The 20,879-nt window shown below is 38.6% G+C and overlaps 1 protein-coding gene across 2 annotated transcripts in view; it reads left to right on the top strand.

Annotated features, from left to right (window-relative positions):
• Dsc1 (desmocollin 1) overlaps positions 1-20,879 on the top strand; it is a 32,958-nt gene that overhangs the window by 4,583 nt on the left and 7,496 nt on the right. For both annotated transcript variants that reach the window (XM_031365049.1, XM_031365050.1), the window contains exons 3-11: positions 303-505; positions 1,615-1,734; positions 2,756-2,911; positions 8,800-8,944; positions 10,414-10,580; positions 12,219-12,353; positions 13,851-14,036; positions 14,919-15,178; positions 15,298-15,440. In XM_031365049.1, coding sequence (XP_031220909.1) covers positions 303-505; positions 1,615-1,734; positions 2,756-2,911; positions 8,800-8,944; positions 10,414-10,580; positions 12,219-12,353; positions 13,851-14,036; positions 14,919-15,178; positions 15,298-15,440 — 1,515 coding nt within the window. The remainder of the gene's footprint in view (positions 1-302; positions 506-1,614; positions 1,735-2,755; positions 2,912-8,799; positions 8,945-10,413; positions 10,581-12,218; positions 12,354-13,850; positions 14,037-14,918; positions 15,179-15,297; positions 15,441-20,879) is intronic.

Here is a 20,879-nt window from a genome sequence, read left to right as displayed (position 1 = left end):
AAGGGAGGGAGGAAGGGAGGAGAGAAGGAAGGAGAGAAGGGAATGAGAGAGGAAGGAAAGCAGGGAGAGATAGAAGAAGGGAGGAGAGCAAGGGGGAAAGAAGGGAGAGAGAAAGGGAGGAAGGAAAAGAAAGGAGAACCATAACTTCACTAGTTTAACTTTCACAATCCCTACATTTAGAATAGCAGGTGTTCGGTGTCCTGCCCTCTTTCTGCTCCTCCTATGCATGTAGTTGTCATTCCTGTAAGACTTGTTCCCTCCCTGTTTAACCTGACAATTGCTGTGAAATGTCTTCACTGTAGTAAATCTGGAAGAGTGTCTCAAATCGCCCAGCCTGATCCTGTCCAGTGACCCAGCCTTCAGAATTCTAGAAGACGGCACAATTTATACAACACATGACCTGCTTTTGTCTTCTGAAAAGAGGGGCTTCTCCATCTTGCTCTCGGATGGTCAAGGGCAGGAACAAAAAGAGCTAGAAATTGTACTGTCGGCAAGAGAAAAAAAGGTAAAGCATGTTAGGGCAGGACGTCCTTTCAAGGCCTCTGTTGCTGATGTCATCTTGAATGATTCTCTTGTCTTCTGCACCCAACGTTCTCCTGAGAACCAGACTGTTAAAGAGAGTGGTGTGTACACTATTTATACAGTTAGTATCGATGAAGACTATGGCCAGGGAGCAAAGTAGGAATACCAAAAGTTTCAGATAAATTTTAAGGTGTGGCAGAGGAAGAGTCAACCTGAAGAACAAGAATGAGACAGGGACGGGTTTCAGGGACCAGTGAAGGAGTCCAAGCAGCACCACTCCACCCTGTGGCTTCCTTCCAACTGACTGAGCTGGTGGCACTCATCCAAGAGACTTGAGCTCCTACTTAGATACCTCTGTAGGACCCTGGCCTTTACAGTGGATGTGTGGGCTGGCCAGTGGTGTTCTGTAGAGGTGTTTTGACCATAAGCTCACTTTCATGTGTTTAAGAGTGATGAGTCCTGGGCATAAAAATATTGCTAAACTTCATATCTCACTTTAAGTAAACTCAGCATAATGACATAGTCATCTGAAACTCCTGATTACATTTATATATAGATTCCCCAAGTACACCTCTTTTGATGTGTTAACTCTTCCTTGAGTTTAAAATATGTCCCATGTTTATAAATATTATTCTTTTTATCCAAATTTCATGAAAGATGTTTGAATAAATGATGTCCATATTTTTGTGGAGGTATCTAAATGCTTATAGACAGGGTTTTAATGGATTTCACCTGTACCATTCTATATAAAATGAAGCCAATCCTTATAAATATTTGCAAGTTGATCATCTTCTGGGGAGGCAGGGTGAGTCTACAGCTTCTCAACGATATTTGTATCAATGACTAACCAAATTCTGATTGCTAGCTGGTTATATCAGAAAACAGGTAGAACTTGGGAATATAATATAATATGAGGTCCGTATGTATGTGCATGTGTGTTTACTGAAAAATATGATACAAATGTTTTGGAGATTATTTATGATATTCATGTATTACTCTTACTTATTTTCCCCATTTAGTGGTGAATGGGAAAAACCACAGTTTTAATAATGCTCAGTGATACTGTATTTATTTATTTCTCATAAAATGTAGACTTTTAGGAAGAGGCATACCAAAGAACCAGTACACAAGCGCAGTAAGAGAAGATGGGCTCCTATTCCATGTTCATTGATGGAGAACTCATTGGGTCCATTTCCACAGCACATTCAGCAGGTCTGTTATATGTTCTTTTATTTCACATGTATTAAATATTTTCACCATTAAAGTTTTCTGTTTAAGGGACACAATTTTAATGGGCTGGGGTTGTGGCTTAGTATGTGTGTCCAGCATGCACAAGGTCCCAAGTTCTATCCCCAACACCCAATAAAATACATGAATAAGTAGTGTACAATACACTAAATGAGAGGTTTAAATTATTAATTATATTGACATCATTTATCCATCACAATGAGGAACATATAATGACTCCAGTGAATTTTTGTCATCTAGATACTAGCTATTCAAACATTTTATGTATTTATTTGGGGTAGGGGTCACATATGTACCATACAAATAAATGTGTGTGATTCAGCAGGCTGCTAGAAGCTGTTGGTTCTCTCCTTCCACCATGTGCACTCTAAGGTTCAAACTCAGGTAGTCAGACTTGGTGGCAAGCACTTGTACTCTTGAGTCATTATACAATACTGTGCCAGATTTCTAAACATTAATTTGAAGAGAGTATGTCTATGAACTTTGCATCAAATTTGGCTTAAGCAAACAAGTATCTCCCAAACTGCCCATTTGTTGTTGTTGTGTAGGAAGTGAGCTATCTCACTGCTACACAGCTAAAATGCAAACACAGGGCAGCCTTGGAGCAGTCTGAGATCTGAACAGATCATTTTTTTTTTTTTTTTGCGCAGGAAGTTGTACTACTTCAATAGTGATTGCACAGTGTTTAATCCTAAATAATTTGAAATCACAGAAAGGCTTCCTGTACCATGTACAGAAATGGAAGACGGCAAAGGCACACTGTTCCACAGGCTTCAGAAACTACATGGAGAGTCAAACATGAGGGATCAAACAGGGCACCAAAGTCTGACTTCACACATGGAAGAATGAAGATAAAATTTCAAATAAAACAGGCAAAGGAATAGAGGAAAGAGAGTGATTTAAAATAAACACCCGAAAGAGACTAGCTTAAGGTATTGATCGTGATGTATCTGTTCTTTCTCCAAATTGTTTCTTCTTGTTATAGATCCAATCTGATGCTGCCCAGAATTATACCATCTTTTACTCTATCAGTGGGCCAGGAGTAGACAAAGAGCCTTTCAATTTGTTCTACATAGAGAAAGACACTGGGGACATCTATTGTACCCGAAGCATTGACCGTGAAGAGTATGACCAATTTTTGGTAAGCTTACTGAAATATTTATTTAACATTAGGTCTTTATTATTCTTGTTTTAATATTTAAACATTAATTTTTTAAAAAAATAAGTACTGTGTGAAATAATTTATTTATACATATAGTATTACTAATATTCTATATAAACTGGTGCCAGACTGAAAAAGAGACAGTAGGTTTAATAATGGAAACAAATGGGTAGAGGATATATAGAAAATAAAATGACAAATTTTCAAGCACAGATGCTTACCTACACATCTCTGGAGAAGTAACTGAGATTTCCATTGGGTTTAAACTTCTTTACAAGAAAATACTTCTATTATTGTCAGCCAAGCTTTTATGTTGCAAAACACATGAGGCCTAAAAAAAGAAGATAAGCAAAATTGCCACTTGGGTCCATGCCCAGAAAGTCTGACCTAGTTGTACTGAGTGGGGCTGTATGTATCACCCATGGAATTCTGAACATGTATATACATTGGTTGGATCCACAGCATTTTAGGGTTTGCTTAGTCTAGTGTTACTCTCCTGTCCACCACCACTACAAACACACCACTTTATTAAGAAAGTTAATCCTTGCCAGGGTGGTGGTGGCACACGCCTTTAATCTCAGCACTTGGGAGGCAGAAGCAGGAAGATTTCTGAGTTCGAGGCCAGGCTGGTCTACAGAGTGAGTTCCAGGACAGCCAGGGCCACACAGAGAAACCCTGTCTCGAAAAACCAAATAAATAAATAAATAAATAAATAAATAAATAAATAAATAAAATAAAGACTAAAAAAAAAAAAAAGAAAGTTAATCCTTGAATTGTCTAGGCATCTAGAATGTACTTACCAGTCCATCTTACTCTTCTACCTAAAGACAAATCCACATAGCTGTTTAGCATTGTAATCTTTAACTGGTATATAAGAGACAACCCCATGGCTTAGGAGGATGACATTGACAGATATTACTTAAGGCCTTACATTTACCAACTCTCAGTGAGGGCAATACCAGTGTTCTTTGCTGTAGGAGTTTAATCAAGAGAAATGTCTGCAAAGGACATCCAGACAGGAATCTTTGCAGCCTTTCTTCCAAGTTTTAACCCTAGCAAGCCACCTGAGAAAGAAGATAACTTCTTCGAGGAGTGAAGGGCTCCCAAGAAGTGCACTTACAGTAGAAAACCTGTTTAGAGCCAGTCATCCTGAACAGACCTGTCATGTACCAATGAAGATTGAAGGCCAAGACAGGAGGATTGTGAATCTAAGGCCAGACTGGGTTACTGAGAGTCTATCACAATAGCAAGAGAAGAACAGAAAGATAAAAAGAAGGAAGGGAAGGGAGGGGAAGGGAAGAGGATGGGAAGATAAACTAACTGTTACTCAACACTTAGTATGTCAAAGACGAGGGAAGAAAGACAAGTAAAGAACAGAGGGTCCTTGGTAAAGAATTAACAAAGAAAAGACTAGTCTTTGTTCTAGAATATCTGTAAAATAACTCATTAAGGGAGCACGAGTTTTTAAACAACATACAATATTTCTGTTGTAGATATTTCATAACTGAGGACAAAGATGGGTCTGTTGTGACACTGTATCTTATTCTTCTTCCAAAGTTCTTTAGACTAAACATGTTTTGCTTTTACCAATATAAAAAAACATTTTTAAGAATGTTTATTGAAGCTAAAAGAGAGAGAAACCAAGATTCATTATAACCATTTTATTTTTAGCTTTTGAAGTGCTGGGAGTAGATTCCAATGGGCACTGGCCATAGCTAGTGAGCAAGTGCTCTGTTGCAGAGCTATCTTTAACCCAGCATGGTTGTCATTTTCATCTCGACTTTTTTTGGTCCTGGTGATTACACACAAGGTCTTACCTACATAAGCTAAACGTGTATCCTGTACCCAGTCCTACTGCAATCACGTTTACCTTTCTACCTACATACATGTGAAAGTTGCTGTGAGAGACATATAGGACACTTACTGCTTAGACAACGCCTTCCCCAGAAGCAGAACAGTTACCGAGAGTGTACTCTGCCAAGACATAGGAAGCCATTCGCCATGCATGGTACAGGATCTACTTCATTGAATATCTATCAGAGTTCTGATAGGAGCTGATTCTCAACCTGTTGTTTTTCTTTGCTTCTTACTATTAATACTGTCAAAGGGAGGGGAGAGAATTATTAAAACAAACCTCTTTGACACTAAGTTTTATCATTGTTTGACACTCTCGTACATTTACACAATACATTTTCATCAATCTCTTTTTTTTTAATCCCAAGCTCTTTTCCTCCTGGAGCCATATTGTTAACCACACCTGTCTTTCCTCTGAGTCATCTTTCTCTGTGTGGCCACTGAATTACTTTTGTATTGTATACTTTGCTAGTTTTATACTTTTTATGATGAATAAAATAATTTGGAATCTATATTCAATTAGGATTTGGGCAATTTTGCCTTAAGAATTACACTGTCTGATGCTTAGGTCTAAATTGTCATTTAGAATGCCACTTGTAAAATATAGGATTTAAAAAAGAATATACTTAGTGTTACAAGAAGATATAAACACAGTGTAAGCTATAAAATCACTAGAAGCAGGATGGAATAGATTTCTTTGTCAAAGGAAAAGTTTTCATTAATATATTTAAGATTATATATCAGTATTTTAAAACAACAATCCATTTAATTATTTTAACTTATGATAAAAGACTCTATAAATATTTGTTCTTTTTTCTTTAAAAAATTATATAAGACATTCTTTACTCTCCATAACTCCTCTAAAAACCCTACTCATTTCCCTACCTATCCAGCTTCATCTGCCCATCTCAAAAATCCACAATAAAATTAAAAATGAAGATCAAAAGAGACAGACAGATAAAAACCCAATAAGATAGAAGTTATCTAAACAAAACAAAAACCCACACAAGAAAGCATGATCTTTGTTTTGTGTTGGCCAACTGCTCTTGAGCATAGGGTCTTCTCTGGCATTTGGTTTATTCACCCAGTATTGCTCCATTGGATTAAGACGTATTTCCTTTTTCTTACAGACATTAATTACAGATAGCTTCTCTATTAGAGATAGTATTTTGTGTTCCTTTCTTCTTCTCATCACTAGGATTTTATCTGGTTTGGACTTGCGTAGGCCCCATGCATACTGTCAGAGTCTCTATGAGTTCAGATGAACATCAGTCCTGCTGTGTCGGGAAGACCCCATTTCCTTAGAGTCATCCAACACTCCTGGTTCTTGTGATCTTTTCAAACAATTCATTTTTTTCAAGATATATTCTATGGCTTGTTCCTCCAGGACATCTTAAGTATCTGTCACTGTTCCTTGTAACTTGGGGAGCCACAACCTCTAGGAATCTGTTTTCTTAGTTGATAGGCTGCTAATATCTACCATACCTACCACAGAGGGGTTCTAATATTGAACTGACAATATTACAAGAGAACTCCTTAGAGACTTACAGTATACATATTCCAGAATTTGGTAGTAAGGGTTTTGATGCAATTGCTTGGCCATTTACTTTTATTTAATTTATATAAATGTGAGATTTTAATAATAAATTGCTATGTTTAAAATAAATTCTTTTAACCAACATATTTCTCCAGGAAAATTGAAAAGAGAAAGGCTATAAAAATAACAGGCCCATGGCATTGAAAAAGCATTCTTAATACATGACTAAGATTTCGATACATTATATTGCTTTTATTATACAGAACAATGACATCTACTTAGTACATAAAAAAATATTACTTAAGGTTTTTGAGTGTTACTATAAGGACCAATTAAGAAATTATCTATATTTAGTTCATTTATTATATAAGCATGAGCAAATTCTATGAGAGGTCGAGCCCAACCTTCACGTTAGATGCTTTCCTAGTTTCAATTATCCAGCTTGGAACTATTTCAGGGGGGTGGGGAATTCTAGACTCATTACTAGTGAAAACTAAAGCCAGTATAGTACATGACACAAGATCACTGAGTCCAAATTAGTAGTTGTAAAAGCATCCCTGTATAAAATCAACTATTCAGAGATGAGATGATTATTTGAAGCTCCAAGTGCTTCCTACATGGTAGGAAAGATGGTCTCCAAAGGACGAGTGAACAGACAGGAGGCACTGTAATCAATGGCAGAATGGGCAGAGATAGGGTAATCCTTTGTGACAAGGTAGACCAATCAATACAGGAGGCTCAAAGAGATGGGGTAGTTTGTCCTCCTAAGGCGGAAAATGATGATCCAATAGAAAGAACATTTTAATTAAAACTTATCCTTTATAAGGCACTCCATTGCTGTGTTAGGTGTTGCAGGAAATTACCTGTGACTCTGCAGCTTCTGGTCTGATGAGAGTTGTAATCTATTAGACAATTTTCTGCTTTCATCTAGTCTTAAATTTCAAAATCAGCATTTTGAGAAAAAGGCATACAGCCTAGGGGGAGAAGAGAGGAACTGATGGAAGACTGACTAGGGTAATATTTGAATATTCTAAATATGGTGATGAAAATGTAGTGTGATGATAGAGGTGGTGATGGTGGTGATGGTGGTGAGGTGATAATGGTGACAGTGGTGGTAGTAATGGTGATATGTTGTGAGGGTTATCACAGTGATGCTGGTAGTCTTAGGGTTATTATTGATATGAAGATCCAGCATGGCCAAGGCAACTTATCAAAGAAGCATTTAATTGGGAACCTGTTGACAGCTTCAGAGGGTTAGCCCATAGTCATCATGGTGGAGGGTGTGGTCATAGGCATGCAAGCAAGGCACTGAAGCAACAGCTGAGAACTCACATTCTGATCTGAAAGTTGCAGGCAGAGTAAGAGGGAGGCTGGGCTTGGAACCCACTTTTGTAATCTTAAAGCCCACACCCAGAGAGACATACTTTCTCAACAAGATCATACATACTAATCCTTCCTTACTGTCCACAAACTGGAACCAAACATTTATATGTATGAGCATATAGGGATCATTCTCATTCTAACCATCACAATGGTGAGGATGGTGATGGTGATGGTGAAGATTGGAGTGTTAGTTAGGATAATGTGATAAGGTTGCAGGAATTAGTTAGGATGTAATTCAACAACTACGTACTGAACACCCATTATGCACCAATACATAGAGAGAGTACAAAAATAACTGGATAGAGTTTATATGCAAAATAAAAAACCTTAAATCCTGTTGGCTGGAGTCAAGATGCAGTCCATCCTACAGAGTGACAGCCAGGACTACACAGAGAAACCCTGTCTCGAAAAAACCAAAAAAAAAAAAAAAACAAAAAAACAAATATGTTCTTATTAGCATTTTATTATAAATGCATGTTTGTAATATAAAATAAGAAAATACAGGCAGGGATATCACCCAGAATTAATTGGAATATATGTATTTTAAAATTGAAACACGTTTATAAGCTTTCCTAGTAGTTGTTATGGACACAACTAGAATTAGTCTATCTGTTCTAACAAGTTAAAAACCACAGTTAGTTCTGAAAGTACTCAGAGTTCACGAAACTGAGAGCATGTGGAACTTTGGTAGAAGAATAATGAGAAATAACGTTTCAAGGGGAGGAAGGTACACTGTGCACACACAGTGACTATGCATTCTGTGCATTGCATCATTTTGTAGCTGCACACACTTGTGCATATTTTTAAACAATACCTCTGCCTTACTCCTGGGCTTCCTTTTGTTGTTATTTTGTTTGTTTTTTGTTTTTTGTTTTTTTCTGCTTTTTTTTTCTAGGCAGGGTTTCTCTGTGTAGCCCTGGCTGTCCTGGAACTCACTCTGTAGACCAGGCTGGCCTCAAACTCAGAGATCTACCTGCCTCTACCTCCCAAGTGCTGGGATTAAAGGCGTGTGCCACCACTGCCTGCCCCTGGGCTTCCTTTTGTGCACTGTTTGTTATATAAGAAGTAGCTCATGATGTTTCCTTCCTTCCAGGTGTATGGCTATGCAACGACTGCTGATGGCTATGCCCCAGACTACCCTCTTCCCCTGCTGTTTAAGGTTGAAGATGACAATGACAATGCTCCATATTTCGAAAACAAATTGACAATTTTTAGTGTGCCTGAAAATTGCCGATCTGGTGAGTTCACATTACAAAACAACAATCATTGACGTTTGTGTGTGTGTGTGAGTGTGTGTGTGTGTGTGTGTGTGTGTGTGTGTGTGTATTACCTGTCTAGGTTCTCCTAGGTTCTCTCCTTGCACTATGGATCTGGGGCCTTGAGCTCAGGTCATCAGGCTCAACAAGTCATTCATTCAGTTTCATCTTGCTGGCCTGACATTTTACAGTAGTATATTAACAAGATCATTTATACTTCAAAAATGTGATAAAATGATTACAGGCATGGTGGCACAGACCTTAAATCTCAGCACTGAGAAAGTAGTGATCAGTGATGTCTGAATATTCAAGACCAACCTGGATGTCATAAGGGCAGCTCTGTCTACATAGAGAGATACTTTCTCAGTAAAAGTTTAATTTTATAATTTCATTTTATGCTTTTTTTTTTTAGTATTTTGGATTACATATATCTCTTGTCTTCCTAATAGAATGTTTTTTTCTGTTAAGGGTCAAATTAACTCTTATTTGAGCTAATTTTTTAAAAATTAATTTTATACTTGATACAAGTTCATATCCTTTTCATATCATGACCAGGATTCTGGTAAACTTTATTTAATTCAGTTCTCCCTAGGGTTAGAATTTGGTGTTTGGTAGTTTGATATCTTAGTGATATTGTAGTGTAGGAATAATGGCTGTATTTTCATTCAGCTGGGCTGGTTCTAGAAGAAGGAATTTAGCTGTAAATTCAGAGACTATATGAAGCCAAGATCCCCTATGCCTGTGGAAGAACAACAGAAAACTGTTCAGTGTTTAAAAGATTTGTAAGAAATGGAAGTTATTGTGGATTTGTGCATTCTGTTGCTAGGTCCATGGACACATATGATGTTGCCCTCTTAGAAGCATCTTTAAAATCCTTACATCCAGTCTAGGAATATCCCCTGATTACTGTATCACACTTAATTTATTTAATTACACTTAATTCTATATTAACAACTGCTTTCATCTAATAATACTTTAGCACATTTATTTTATTTATATTAAATATATCTATATTAAAGTGAAAAATTCAATGTCTTTGCTATAAAAATACATTATATTAATTTATGCTACAAGAGAGAGTTTTCCCTTTAAAAATAGTGCATGAACTGTTGTTAAATGCTAGTAGTTGACAGGGCGAAAGAATTTGAGAGTCATTCTTACCGAAGGTCTTAAATCCTTGTATGTAAAATACAAGAAATGCTTTTCACAGTAGATTCCTAACTAAAGTTCCAAGTAAGAGGGGCTTGGGAAAAGTTTGTAAGAACATTTATACAATTCTCAGATTATCTTTAAAAAACATTGGTGTGTGTGTGTGTGTGTGTGTGTGTGTGTGTGTGTGTGTGTGTGTCTGGGTGTGTTTTGACAATCTATTGCAATGATACCTGTATTTTTTGTTTATAATTCATTGTATTATGATTTAAATTTTGACAACATTGGCTTTATCTAAATAGGAACTTCAGTGGGACAAGTGACTGCCATAGACAAGGATGAGCCAGGAACCCTACACACTCGTCTGAAGTACAAAATCTTACTACAAATCCCAGATCACCCAAAGCACTTCTCTATCCACCCAGACACGGGTGTGATCACTACCACCACACCTTTCCTGGACAGAGAGGTAATGGATCAGTGCATGAATTCATCGGTCACTGTGTTTAAGCTGGTAATTAGTGCCGGGATGATTACAGTACAGCCAAAGTGCTTCCTCCCTAAGCTTTCTTCCCCAGCTATGCCCAGGGACTCTCTGGAGACTTCTTTGCATCTGCAGAGATGCTGAGATTAGTACAAGGATAAGACAGGTCTGACTTGCTCTCATTGTGCTGATGTGAGGTCCTGCTTTAATTTGCTTCATTTCTGCTTTTGAAAAAGTCATTTCATTACAATGTATGTCATTTGGTAAATCGATCAGACAACCAGAAGATTCCCATTTGTTTCCTTCCCCATGCCTGCACAGGTCCACTGTGACAGGTCTATTCAGAGTTCCCTCTCCTTACCTTGGAACCATTTACACACACACACTCACACACACACACACACACACACACACACACACACACACACACACACACACACTGATCTATCTATTATAGCAATACTTAGTGCTGGAATAATGGCTGGGTTTTCCTTAAGCTGGGAGGATTCCAGAAGAAAGGATCTAGCTGGGCATTCAGAAAGAATATATGAAATCAAGATTCCTTAGGTCTATGGAAGAAATGAAAACTGCTCAGATATCTGTCTATCTGTCTATCTATCTATCTATCTATCTATCTATCTATCTATCTATCTATATCTATGAGAGAGGGACACATAGAGAAAGAAAGAGAGTGAGAGAGTGGGAGGGAGGGAGGGTGAGTGAGTGAGAGAGAGAGAGAGAGAGAGAGAGAGAGAGAGAGAGAGAGATTCTTTACTTATTTCCAGAATGTCATAGTCTGAGCCATACAATATAAAGCCTTTCCATACTGGCCATTTTCTCCTAGTAACCTGAACTTCCTCCATGTCTCTTTATGGCTCAATGGCTCATTACTTTAGAACACAAATGATTCTTTCTTTGTCTGGATATACGAGTCTACTTATTCATTTCACAAGTAAAGAAACTAGGTTTTGCTTAAGTTTTGTCAGTTATGAATGGCTAAGTTGAAATTTTAAATGTAAAAAACCTTGCTTCTGGGTAGTTGTTTCTTTCACTGTGAGTAGAAAGAAAGGAAGGTCATGTTTGTGCCTGGCTTTGAGAGTACAGTATACCATGGCAGGGAAGACATGGTGTAAGGGAACTGTTCACACGTCACAGTCAGGAACCATGGAGAGCTGCATCTCTGCCGTCTTTCCACATTTTCCCTTTTATAGAGTCTGAGATCTTAGCAATCAGGAGGGTGCTGTCCCTTAGTACACAGGATAGTACTATCCACACTCAGTACTCTCTCCTCAGTGAAACCCCTTGATAGACACTTTCAGGTGTGCCCAGGTGTGTCTCCTAGGTGATTCTAAACCTAGGCGAACTGACAATTGAAATTAGCTACATTATTTGTTCAGTTTCTTGTTTTGTATTTGTATTTATGGTATTTTTTTTTTTAAATTCAGGGCTGGGCTTGCAGTTGTGCTAGCACATACACATATAAAATTTTAAAGCTTATTTGTAATATAACCTCAACACACAGAGTACATATTATCATAACTGTCTCATGTTTTACCAAAATCCTTCTTCTCCCTTCCCTCCTTCCCCCTCCCTCCCTCCCTCCCCTATTTCCTTCTTTTACAGAAATGTGATACTTACAAGCTAGTGATGGAGGTACGAGACATGGGGGGCCAGCCCTTCGGTCTGTTCACCACCGGAACAATCACTATCTCACTGGAGGATGAGAATGACAACCCACCATCCTTCACCCAAACTTCTGTGAGTAGACTCGCGTGCTTGTTGAACTAGATTCCTTCGTATTTAAGAGAAACAAAATATCTAGAATTTCGCAGTTCCCTGAAAACAGACATTTTGTTTTAAGCGGTAACCACTTAAAAACAAGTGTGGTTTGTGTAAGAAGCATAGCTGAGGCTTAAGTTTCTGATGTGAGGAAGTACCTTTGCTCTTGGCCGCTGAAGAGCTCTTCTGTTCTGACGTACCTCATGTGTTCGATGTTTTCTTGGTTATTATTGTCAGTTTGGGGATTCTTTTAAATGTTGAAGATGGGGCTTTCCCTCCAGTGTATTTCAAGTAATGACGCAGAAAAGGGATCAGCCTCCTATGCTCTGCTTGGTGAGAGTGAAGTCCTGCCCGCAGCTCCTCCTGGGAGACATAGGATATGATGACACTGCCGAGGAGGGATTGTTTTTATGACTTTTAATGAGTAACTTTGCACTTTTTCATGAGTCTATCCCAGAGTTTTAGTCAGAGAACAAGAAATCTAATATAGTGTTCGGGTGATAGAAAAGCAGCTAAGAGTTCTTCTACATCTTGATCCACAGGCACCAAAGAGAGTTAGACTAGATTGAACTTCTTAAACGTCAAAGCCCACCCCCCCAGAGACACACTTCCTCCAGCAAGGCCACACCTACTCTAACAAGGCCACACCTACTCTAGCAAGGCCACACCCACTCTAGCAAGGCCACACCTACTCTAACAAGGCCACACCTACTCCAACAAAACCACACCTACTCCAACAAGGCCACACATATTCCAACAAGGCCATACCTCCTAATAGTGCCTTTTAATAGCATAATAAGGCTCCCTATAGGTCAATGGGAGCCATTTTTATTCAAACCACCACACATCTCTTACAGATCATAATTCATTCTTTTAATCTTTTAATATATTATGCTTCTGTCTTTATTTCAAAAAGTAATGTCTATGATTTAATTTCTCAAGAAAAAAGAAAACTTTTCTCTTAAAATGTTTACTTGTGAATCAAAGTAAGTGGAACAGGATTACTGTGAAAACTGATGATTCTGAGCTGCTGCTGTAGCTCAGCTGCCTTGCATCTTGAGGCCCCAGGTTCAACTCACAGTACTGTGAAAAAAAACAACATCAGCAAGCAATATATGTTCTCATTATAAGTATTATATGACTAATACATTAGTATAATTTAATTAGTGTTTGCTATGGCTAAAGATGGGGTACACTGTAGATATGATACAGGGTCAGAGAAGAGACACATCTGAGGTTAAAAGAGAGCAGGAAAATCACCTCACAGAATTTTAGCAGTTAAGAGATGGGTCACCATTGGTGAATGGAAGGAATTTGAAAACAGGATAAAAAAAGAAAGAAGTTAGCTGGGCATGAGACTTTATAAATTCTTTTATAAATTATGAGCATTTATTACTTCATATTACATTCTTTAAATATAATTTTAAATACAAAGACTGTGGACATATACTTAGAAAGGCGTTTGTTTTCCCTCAGTATACCGCAGAAGTAGACGAAAACAGAGTTGATGTTGAGATTCTGAGAATGAAGGTGCATGACCTAGATCTTCCCAACACACCCCACTGGAAGGCAGTGTACACAATCTTACAGGGGAACGAGAAGGGGAACTTCAAAATCACAACAGATCCAAATACAAATGAAGGTGTCTTATGTGTTGTCAAGGTATGTAAAATCGTAAAACTATTCTTTACAGCATTCAAATCTGTGCTTCAATCTTGGTATAAAAATCATTTCCATCTATGAACCCATCTCCGGGGGTTAGAGGTAGTTAAAGGACAGAATGGGGGGGGGGACATCATTTGTCAGTGGTTTAGCCAGGTGATGTGTAATAAATACATTAAAAATTAATGCTTCATGCACACACACACACATACACACACACAACCACAGTAGTGAAGAATGGTGATGGAATGATTGACAGTGGTTTACACAGACCCTTTCTAGTATTCACTCTTCCTAAGCAGAAACTCATATCAGACACACACTTGGCAGAGGAATGTTGAATCTGACAGTGGCCTTGGTGGACAGCAGTGAACGTGCACTTTCTGGCTGCTCTCTGAGTCACCGTGTCCTTGTCCTAAAGTGTCAACCCTTTAATTATCCAGAGATAGTTCAAAGCTTTCCGAAGAAGGTTTTTTTTCTGATAAGATTCTCATAAAATGTTTTTAATTTTTAGACTGTCTGTTCTGATTCCCCTTTCGCTGGTCTTCTGTATTTCTTTCTTTCACTTTTTTCTTTTAAATTTAACTTGTTTCAGGAGTCTTACTGGGATTAGATACAATCATGCTGCATTCCTATTAGTGCTTAAAGTTATGATAAAAAGATGAAGGTAGGATCTTCCAAAGCAAAAAAAGTAAGAAGGAAATGGCCAACTCTTAAAAATTGATTATTTTAATCATTTTAAGAAGCTAGTTGATTTTTTGGTTAGCACCAGCTTTGGGCAACATTTTAAAACAGAATTGCATTCCTTGTCTATTAAATCTTGGAATCATTAGTGTTCTGTATAACAATATGGGGACTGATCAGTGTATGCTCATTAAACAGCCATTGAACTATGAAGTCAGCCGCCAAGTCACTCTGCAAATCGGTGTCCTTAATGAAGCCCAGTTCACTAATGCTGCCAACACTCAACCCCCAACAATGTGCACCACAACTGTCACTGTGAAAGTTAAAGACAGCGATGAGGGCCCTGAGTGCCAACCACCAGTCAAAGTCATTCAGAGCAAAGATGGACTGCCAGCCGGCCAAGAGCTCCTGGGCTACAAAGCGATGGACCCAGAGACAAGCAGCGGTGAGGGCTTAAGGTAATGCACTTTCCAGAAAACTCCCCCCATCTTCCCTGGAGCATGAACTTATTTTAGATTTAGGAATGGTCTGTGTGTCTCTGCTTTGGTCATTCACTGTTTGCTTTCTGAAAACCTAGGTATAAGAAGGTAGGAGATGAAGATAACTGGTTTGATATTAATGAAATCACAGGAGACTTGACCACCGTGAAAGTACTAGACAGAGAGTCGAAGTTTGTAAAAAACAACCAGTACAATATCTCAGTAGTGGCGATGGATACAGGTGAGTGCCATTTTCTAAAAGTAAAATGTGAATATAGAATGGGCCTGTGTCTACGTCAGATTTTAGTTCAGACGCTGCTTCTGCTAAGGTACTAATAATCTACAGTGCAAAACAATGTGTTCAGTATGATGGCTCATTTCACTCAGATCACCCACTTAGTCCCCAGTGAACCCCTTGGGCAGAGCCACTGGAGAATAAATGACCGAAGTCTAATTTTGAGTACTGGTTTATTTATTTCTGCTGAGGGATATCATTTAATCTCATAGCACCTTGTCTAGGGACTTTTTTTCTTTTTAAATTGTCCTAGTGAGGGCTACTATTGCTATGATGAAACACCAGGACTAAAGCAAGTTGGGGAAGGAAAGACTTATTTCATCCATAGTTCTGTTTAACAATTCATTATCAAAAGCAGTGAAGGAGGAACTCAGACAGGGCAGGGACCTGGAAGTGAGAACAAATGCCAGAGGGCATGGAGGAATGACGCCATGGAGGAGTGCTTGCTTATCATGGCTTGCTCAGCCTTCTTTCTTATAAACCCAGGACCACCAGCCCAGGGATGGCTCCACTCCACATGAGCTGGGCCCTCCTACATTAATCAGTAATTAAGAAACTGCTCTACAAGCTTAACTATAGCTCAGTTTAATGAAGACATTTTCTGAACTTGAGTTTCCTCTTCTCAGATGACTCTAGCTTGGGTCAAGTTGACCTAAAAGTAGCCAGGAGACTCACCTTACAGGTCTTTTCTTATATGTGTTTTTGGGGTTCCTGTCTTTATAGGATTTCCATGTGTGCAAATGTGTGTGTCTCTGAGTCTATATGTGTTTCTTGTGCTTTTAGTTTGGCTTCTTCTTTTCTGCTTATTTTGTCCTATTCTGTTTTGCTGGAATTATTATTATTTTAGATGTCTGTGTTTTCTAAAGAGAGAAAGCTGAAGTATAGATTTAGGAGGGAAGGGAAGTAGGGGAGGAGTTGGAAGGAGCTGGGAGAGAGGAAACAGTAATCAGAATTTATTAGATGAAAAAAAAATCTATTTTCAGTTAAACAACAGCAACCACAAACAAGTTCTAGAACCTACTCTATAGAGTGTCTCCTTCAAATACTGTCAATTGTCAAGTGATGACCTTGAAACTCTTGAAATAAGTTCCTGGCTACTGGAACCATGTTAGATAGTTTAAATAACATATGCATATTAGTGTGCTAAAAAAGGTTTGCTAGTGTACACATGTACTATTATGCAACACATCACACAAATCTATGCTGTAGAAATAAATGAAATAAAAGTTAAAATAAGTAAAAAAAATATAAGCAGAAGTTGTACTTTGATTATATACTTGCCCACATAAGGCAAATCCTCATAGAGATAAAAAGAAAATCATCTTGGGATTTTCAGACAGGACTAAATCTTTTGTCTAAGTTGATTAACTCAAGAAGATTTCTGGTGATTTTAGATACACAAGCTGACCATGTAAAATGCATTACCAGACAGTAACATAGGCTATTTCTACACAGTGCTTGAATTGGTTCAAATTAATAATGTATAAGGATTCCCCTGATACTATTGGCTAGATAGCCTGTTTTAGCTACAATGTTTTTTTAAAAACATATAAAAGTATGTGCACATGTGTATGTCTGTGTATAGGTGTGTGCATGTGAGTGCAGGTGACCAAAGAGATCTTAGGAGTTGCAGGTGGTGTGAACCACCTGATATGGATGCTGGGACTTGAACTCAGATCCTCTGGAAGAGAAGTACAAGCTCTTCAACACTGAGCCATCTCTCTGGCCCTTTTGTTGATTTTAAGCAAGAGCTGTAGCTATTGAAAGAGAGACAAAAGGTTTACTGATGAAGGTGTTAGCTGCTTTCTATTTATGCAGACAGCGCAAGTTGACTCATGCCCACTCTGCCCATTAAGGCTTTTCTCATCTCTCAGTCATGCTCCTTTTGGGATGGAAATACCAGCTTACATATCCTCTTCACGACCATGGAAATGAGGAGTCATGAGATGAGGTTTGGTCCTTCTAATAATGAAAGCTTTACTGCTTTCTATTCTAAACATTAAAGAACCCTCTTATCAGCTGAAATCTAGCTTTCAAAATCTGAGCTCCCTCTTAATGTGAGTGTCATTACCAAGTAAACTACCTATATATTACCTTTCTCTTTGATCCACTGTCAAGTATACATTTGTTTTATAGCATTATTTTACCATAAGTTCCAAAGCTCTGCATAATAACAGGTGGGGGGATATTAGCTGAGAAACATATTGACTTAATATACTTTACAATTCTTGGTGATGTGGGTTTATTTAAGTTTGCTATTCCTATAAATAAAAATGAAATCTAAATGGCTTACACATATAATTCTGATGTGAAACAGGGCTCTCTATCTACTTACTATTAGATGTTTAAATTCCAAGTACAGGTGCCACAGGCAGGCCAGCCTTGTCCCCTCAACTCGTGGGAGAAACAGGGTTCTGGTACAGGTCAGCAAGACGGCGGCAGATGAAAAAAATGATGGACAGACATGATACAAGGAAGTGCAAGATATGAATGTATATTCTTAAAATTAGGTATCAGACTTTTATGGTCATTACAAATGAAAAAGAAAAGTCAGGTGGCTCGGCAGTCAAGGTACATCTGAGGCCATCTGCAAGACAATGGGTCTAAAGCAACAGCCACCCCCTCTGGATTGAGGATGCACCCGCAGGCTCTGAACGCTCAGCCTGCGCAGGACTGGTGGAGTCCTGGGGGGCTGCTGGTGAGCCAATCAGGAGGGTAAAGGCTCCAATGTTTGCAGCAGCAGTCTTTCGCAGCACACACACACTCTCAAGGTCCAACCCATCCTTAGTAAACTCCCAACTATGCTAATTTTCTGGGCTAGCAGAGATATGCCCCAGGTGTCCCATGCTTGCTAATTCCTGGGAATGGCTTAGCTGCAGTTCTAATGTGGTCTGCCCAACTGAAATGAGGATTCTAGTTGACCTTGCCCTGGAATTATCAACTTTTATTCAGTAAACTTCAAGGCTCGACCTCTCTATCTTCCTAACAATGCCAGAGGCAATTAGTCTGAATGTATAATATTCTCTACTAAATTCCAAGCCAGGGTTCGGCTAAGATGTTGGAACACTGATGAAGGTCAGAGGGCAATGTCTAATTTCGTTTAGCTATTAATAAATGATATCTTGGGGGGGGCACCTAGCACACGAGACCCTCCATCAACAAAACTGGGCCATCTCTGAGTAAGGGAATGTCAAAAGGTCCCAGGAGACTAGCTTCCTTTGAAGCTTTTTGCCTCAGATCCGTGATTAAGTCTTCAAGCCTGACATGCAGATTCCACTGGAGTGGCACACAGGGTCATAGGAACTAGGCGGCACGAGATGAAGATTTGGTCCTTCTAATAATGAAAGCTTTACTGTTTTATATTCTAAGAAGAGAGTCAATGGTATAAAATTTTTTACCAGTATAGAATGTTTAGATGTCTCTACACATTGAGATAGTTCAGAGGCTTTCAGTGTAAAGCACAATGAGGGGAAGTCTATAGAAACCCTGACACTAGATGAAAGGAAAATAAATTCTTATTTAGAGAGGAGGAAATTACAGAGAGCAAGATATAAGACATGAACTTTGTTGCTTTGTACTGAAAGATACTGAGGGTAAGCATGGTAGGGTTAGTATAAAAGAGCAAAGCTTAGGCAAAACCACACTCCAGAGTCATACATAACCTAGAAAAGATGAGGATTCAACAAACTTTTATGAGAAAATTATATGATAATCATGTATTCATACGTAGAGACGAATATATATACATATGTACATATATATGTATGTATATATATGTATATATATATATACATATACATACATACATGAACTTGTTTACATGAACTTGTTTTGGTCCTCAAAGGTATTGCTAAATGATAATCTAGGAAGTCCTAATGACCCCTTAGAATCTAGCTTATTTCCTTGTATTTCTCATGTGCATCATTCTTGTCTGTCAGGCTGATCTCTCTGCTGTCTGTCTAGAGGACAGTGTTTTATGTACCTTATTCCTAGAACATGAGAACAGCAGAGCTCCTCTAGCCCTACCTTGAAGCACATGTCCCTTAAATTATTCAAATGAATAGCAGTGACAACCTCTGTGATTGTTCTCTGTTAGTCTTTGTTTGATTTGTAATATTGCAACTTAAGCATAATTATACACCGGAAAAATAATATAATAATTATCACATATGTTGCATTGTTACTCTGAAAGTGTGCCTTCACTTGCTCTTGTTCATTTTTTTTTCTTCTAAATTGGTTAAGAGCTCAAATTCCCCCTACCCCTCAGCCCACACCCCCTTCCAGAAAAACTGTCCCTTTATCAAGCATGAAGATGAAAACTTGGTACATGTTTGTTTAAGGCAGATTTTAAAATGTGATATTTGTGTGTGTGTGTGTGTGTGTGTGTGTGTGTGTGTGTGTGTGCACCTGTATGCATGGTCTTTAGAAAAGAAGAAGAAGGCATTGGATCCCCTGGAGCTAGTTACAGGCAGAGCCTGGCTGATCTAAGGCCAGAGAACCTGGTGAAAGGACAGAAGGGACCTAGTTCTGTGTCCCTGCCCAGGGACAGACTTGGCAAGATCTAGTCTATGGCTGGGGCCAGGGTGTCAAACAAGTTAAAGTTTCAGTTCCTGACAACTTGTTCTCCTCCCCACCCCCACCAGAGAGACTGAAGTTATCAGTCCCAAGGCCTCTGTGTACATCATTTCTGACACTCGAGGTATTCTATGCTCACCATGTGCTTTATTAGCCTTCTGCTGAATTTTTCCCATTTCTCCCCTAACAACGGTATATAAGATCCTTACTTCTTTACTTCTTTTTTTTTTTGTTTTGTTTTGTTTGTTTTTGTTTTTGTTTTTTTGAGACAGGGTTTTTCTGTATAGCCCTGGCTGTCCTGGAACTCACTCTCTAGACCAGGCTGGCCTTGAACTCAGAAATCCACCTGCCTCTGCCTCCCAAGTGCTGGGATTAAAGGGACGCATCACCACTGCCCAGGAGAGCCTTACTTTTTAATAGACTAGCTTGGCATAAATTGTTGCTTGTGTAATAACTCCTGACCCCAGGTTTCCTATCTCTTCCATCTTCTCTTCTGGTCTTCTCCTTTCACTGAAAAATGACCCATTTGTCCATGTCACCTGACATGAATGTTAGGATCTAAACTGTGGTCTTGGGCAAGAGTAGCAAGTATTCCTCCCCAATAAGTCCCAGCTAATGTGTCATGGTTAGACTTGCTGTTCCTCTGTGGTTTTAGAAGCACATAAACCTCCAGGTTCAGGCTGTGAAATTAGCTACAGAGGATTTTACAACTTTGACGTGTACTTGGTACTTAGAACAACTAAGCTCAAACCTTATGAAATACCTTCTTAGTTTTAGCTTCAGAAAAAAGGTCTTAAAATTATTACTGAG

The sequence above is a fragment of the Mastomys coucha genome, unplaced genomic scaffold, assembly GCF_008632895.1.
Source record: "Mastomys coucha isolate ucsf_1 unplaced genomic scaffold, UCSF_Mcou_1 pScaffold13, whole genome shotgun sequence".
NCBI lineage: Eukaryota > Metazoa > Chordata > Mammalia > Rodentia > Muridae > Mastomys > Mastomys coucha.
This window is presented reverse-complemented; position numbering and strand designations above follow the sequence as displayed.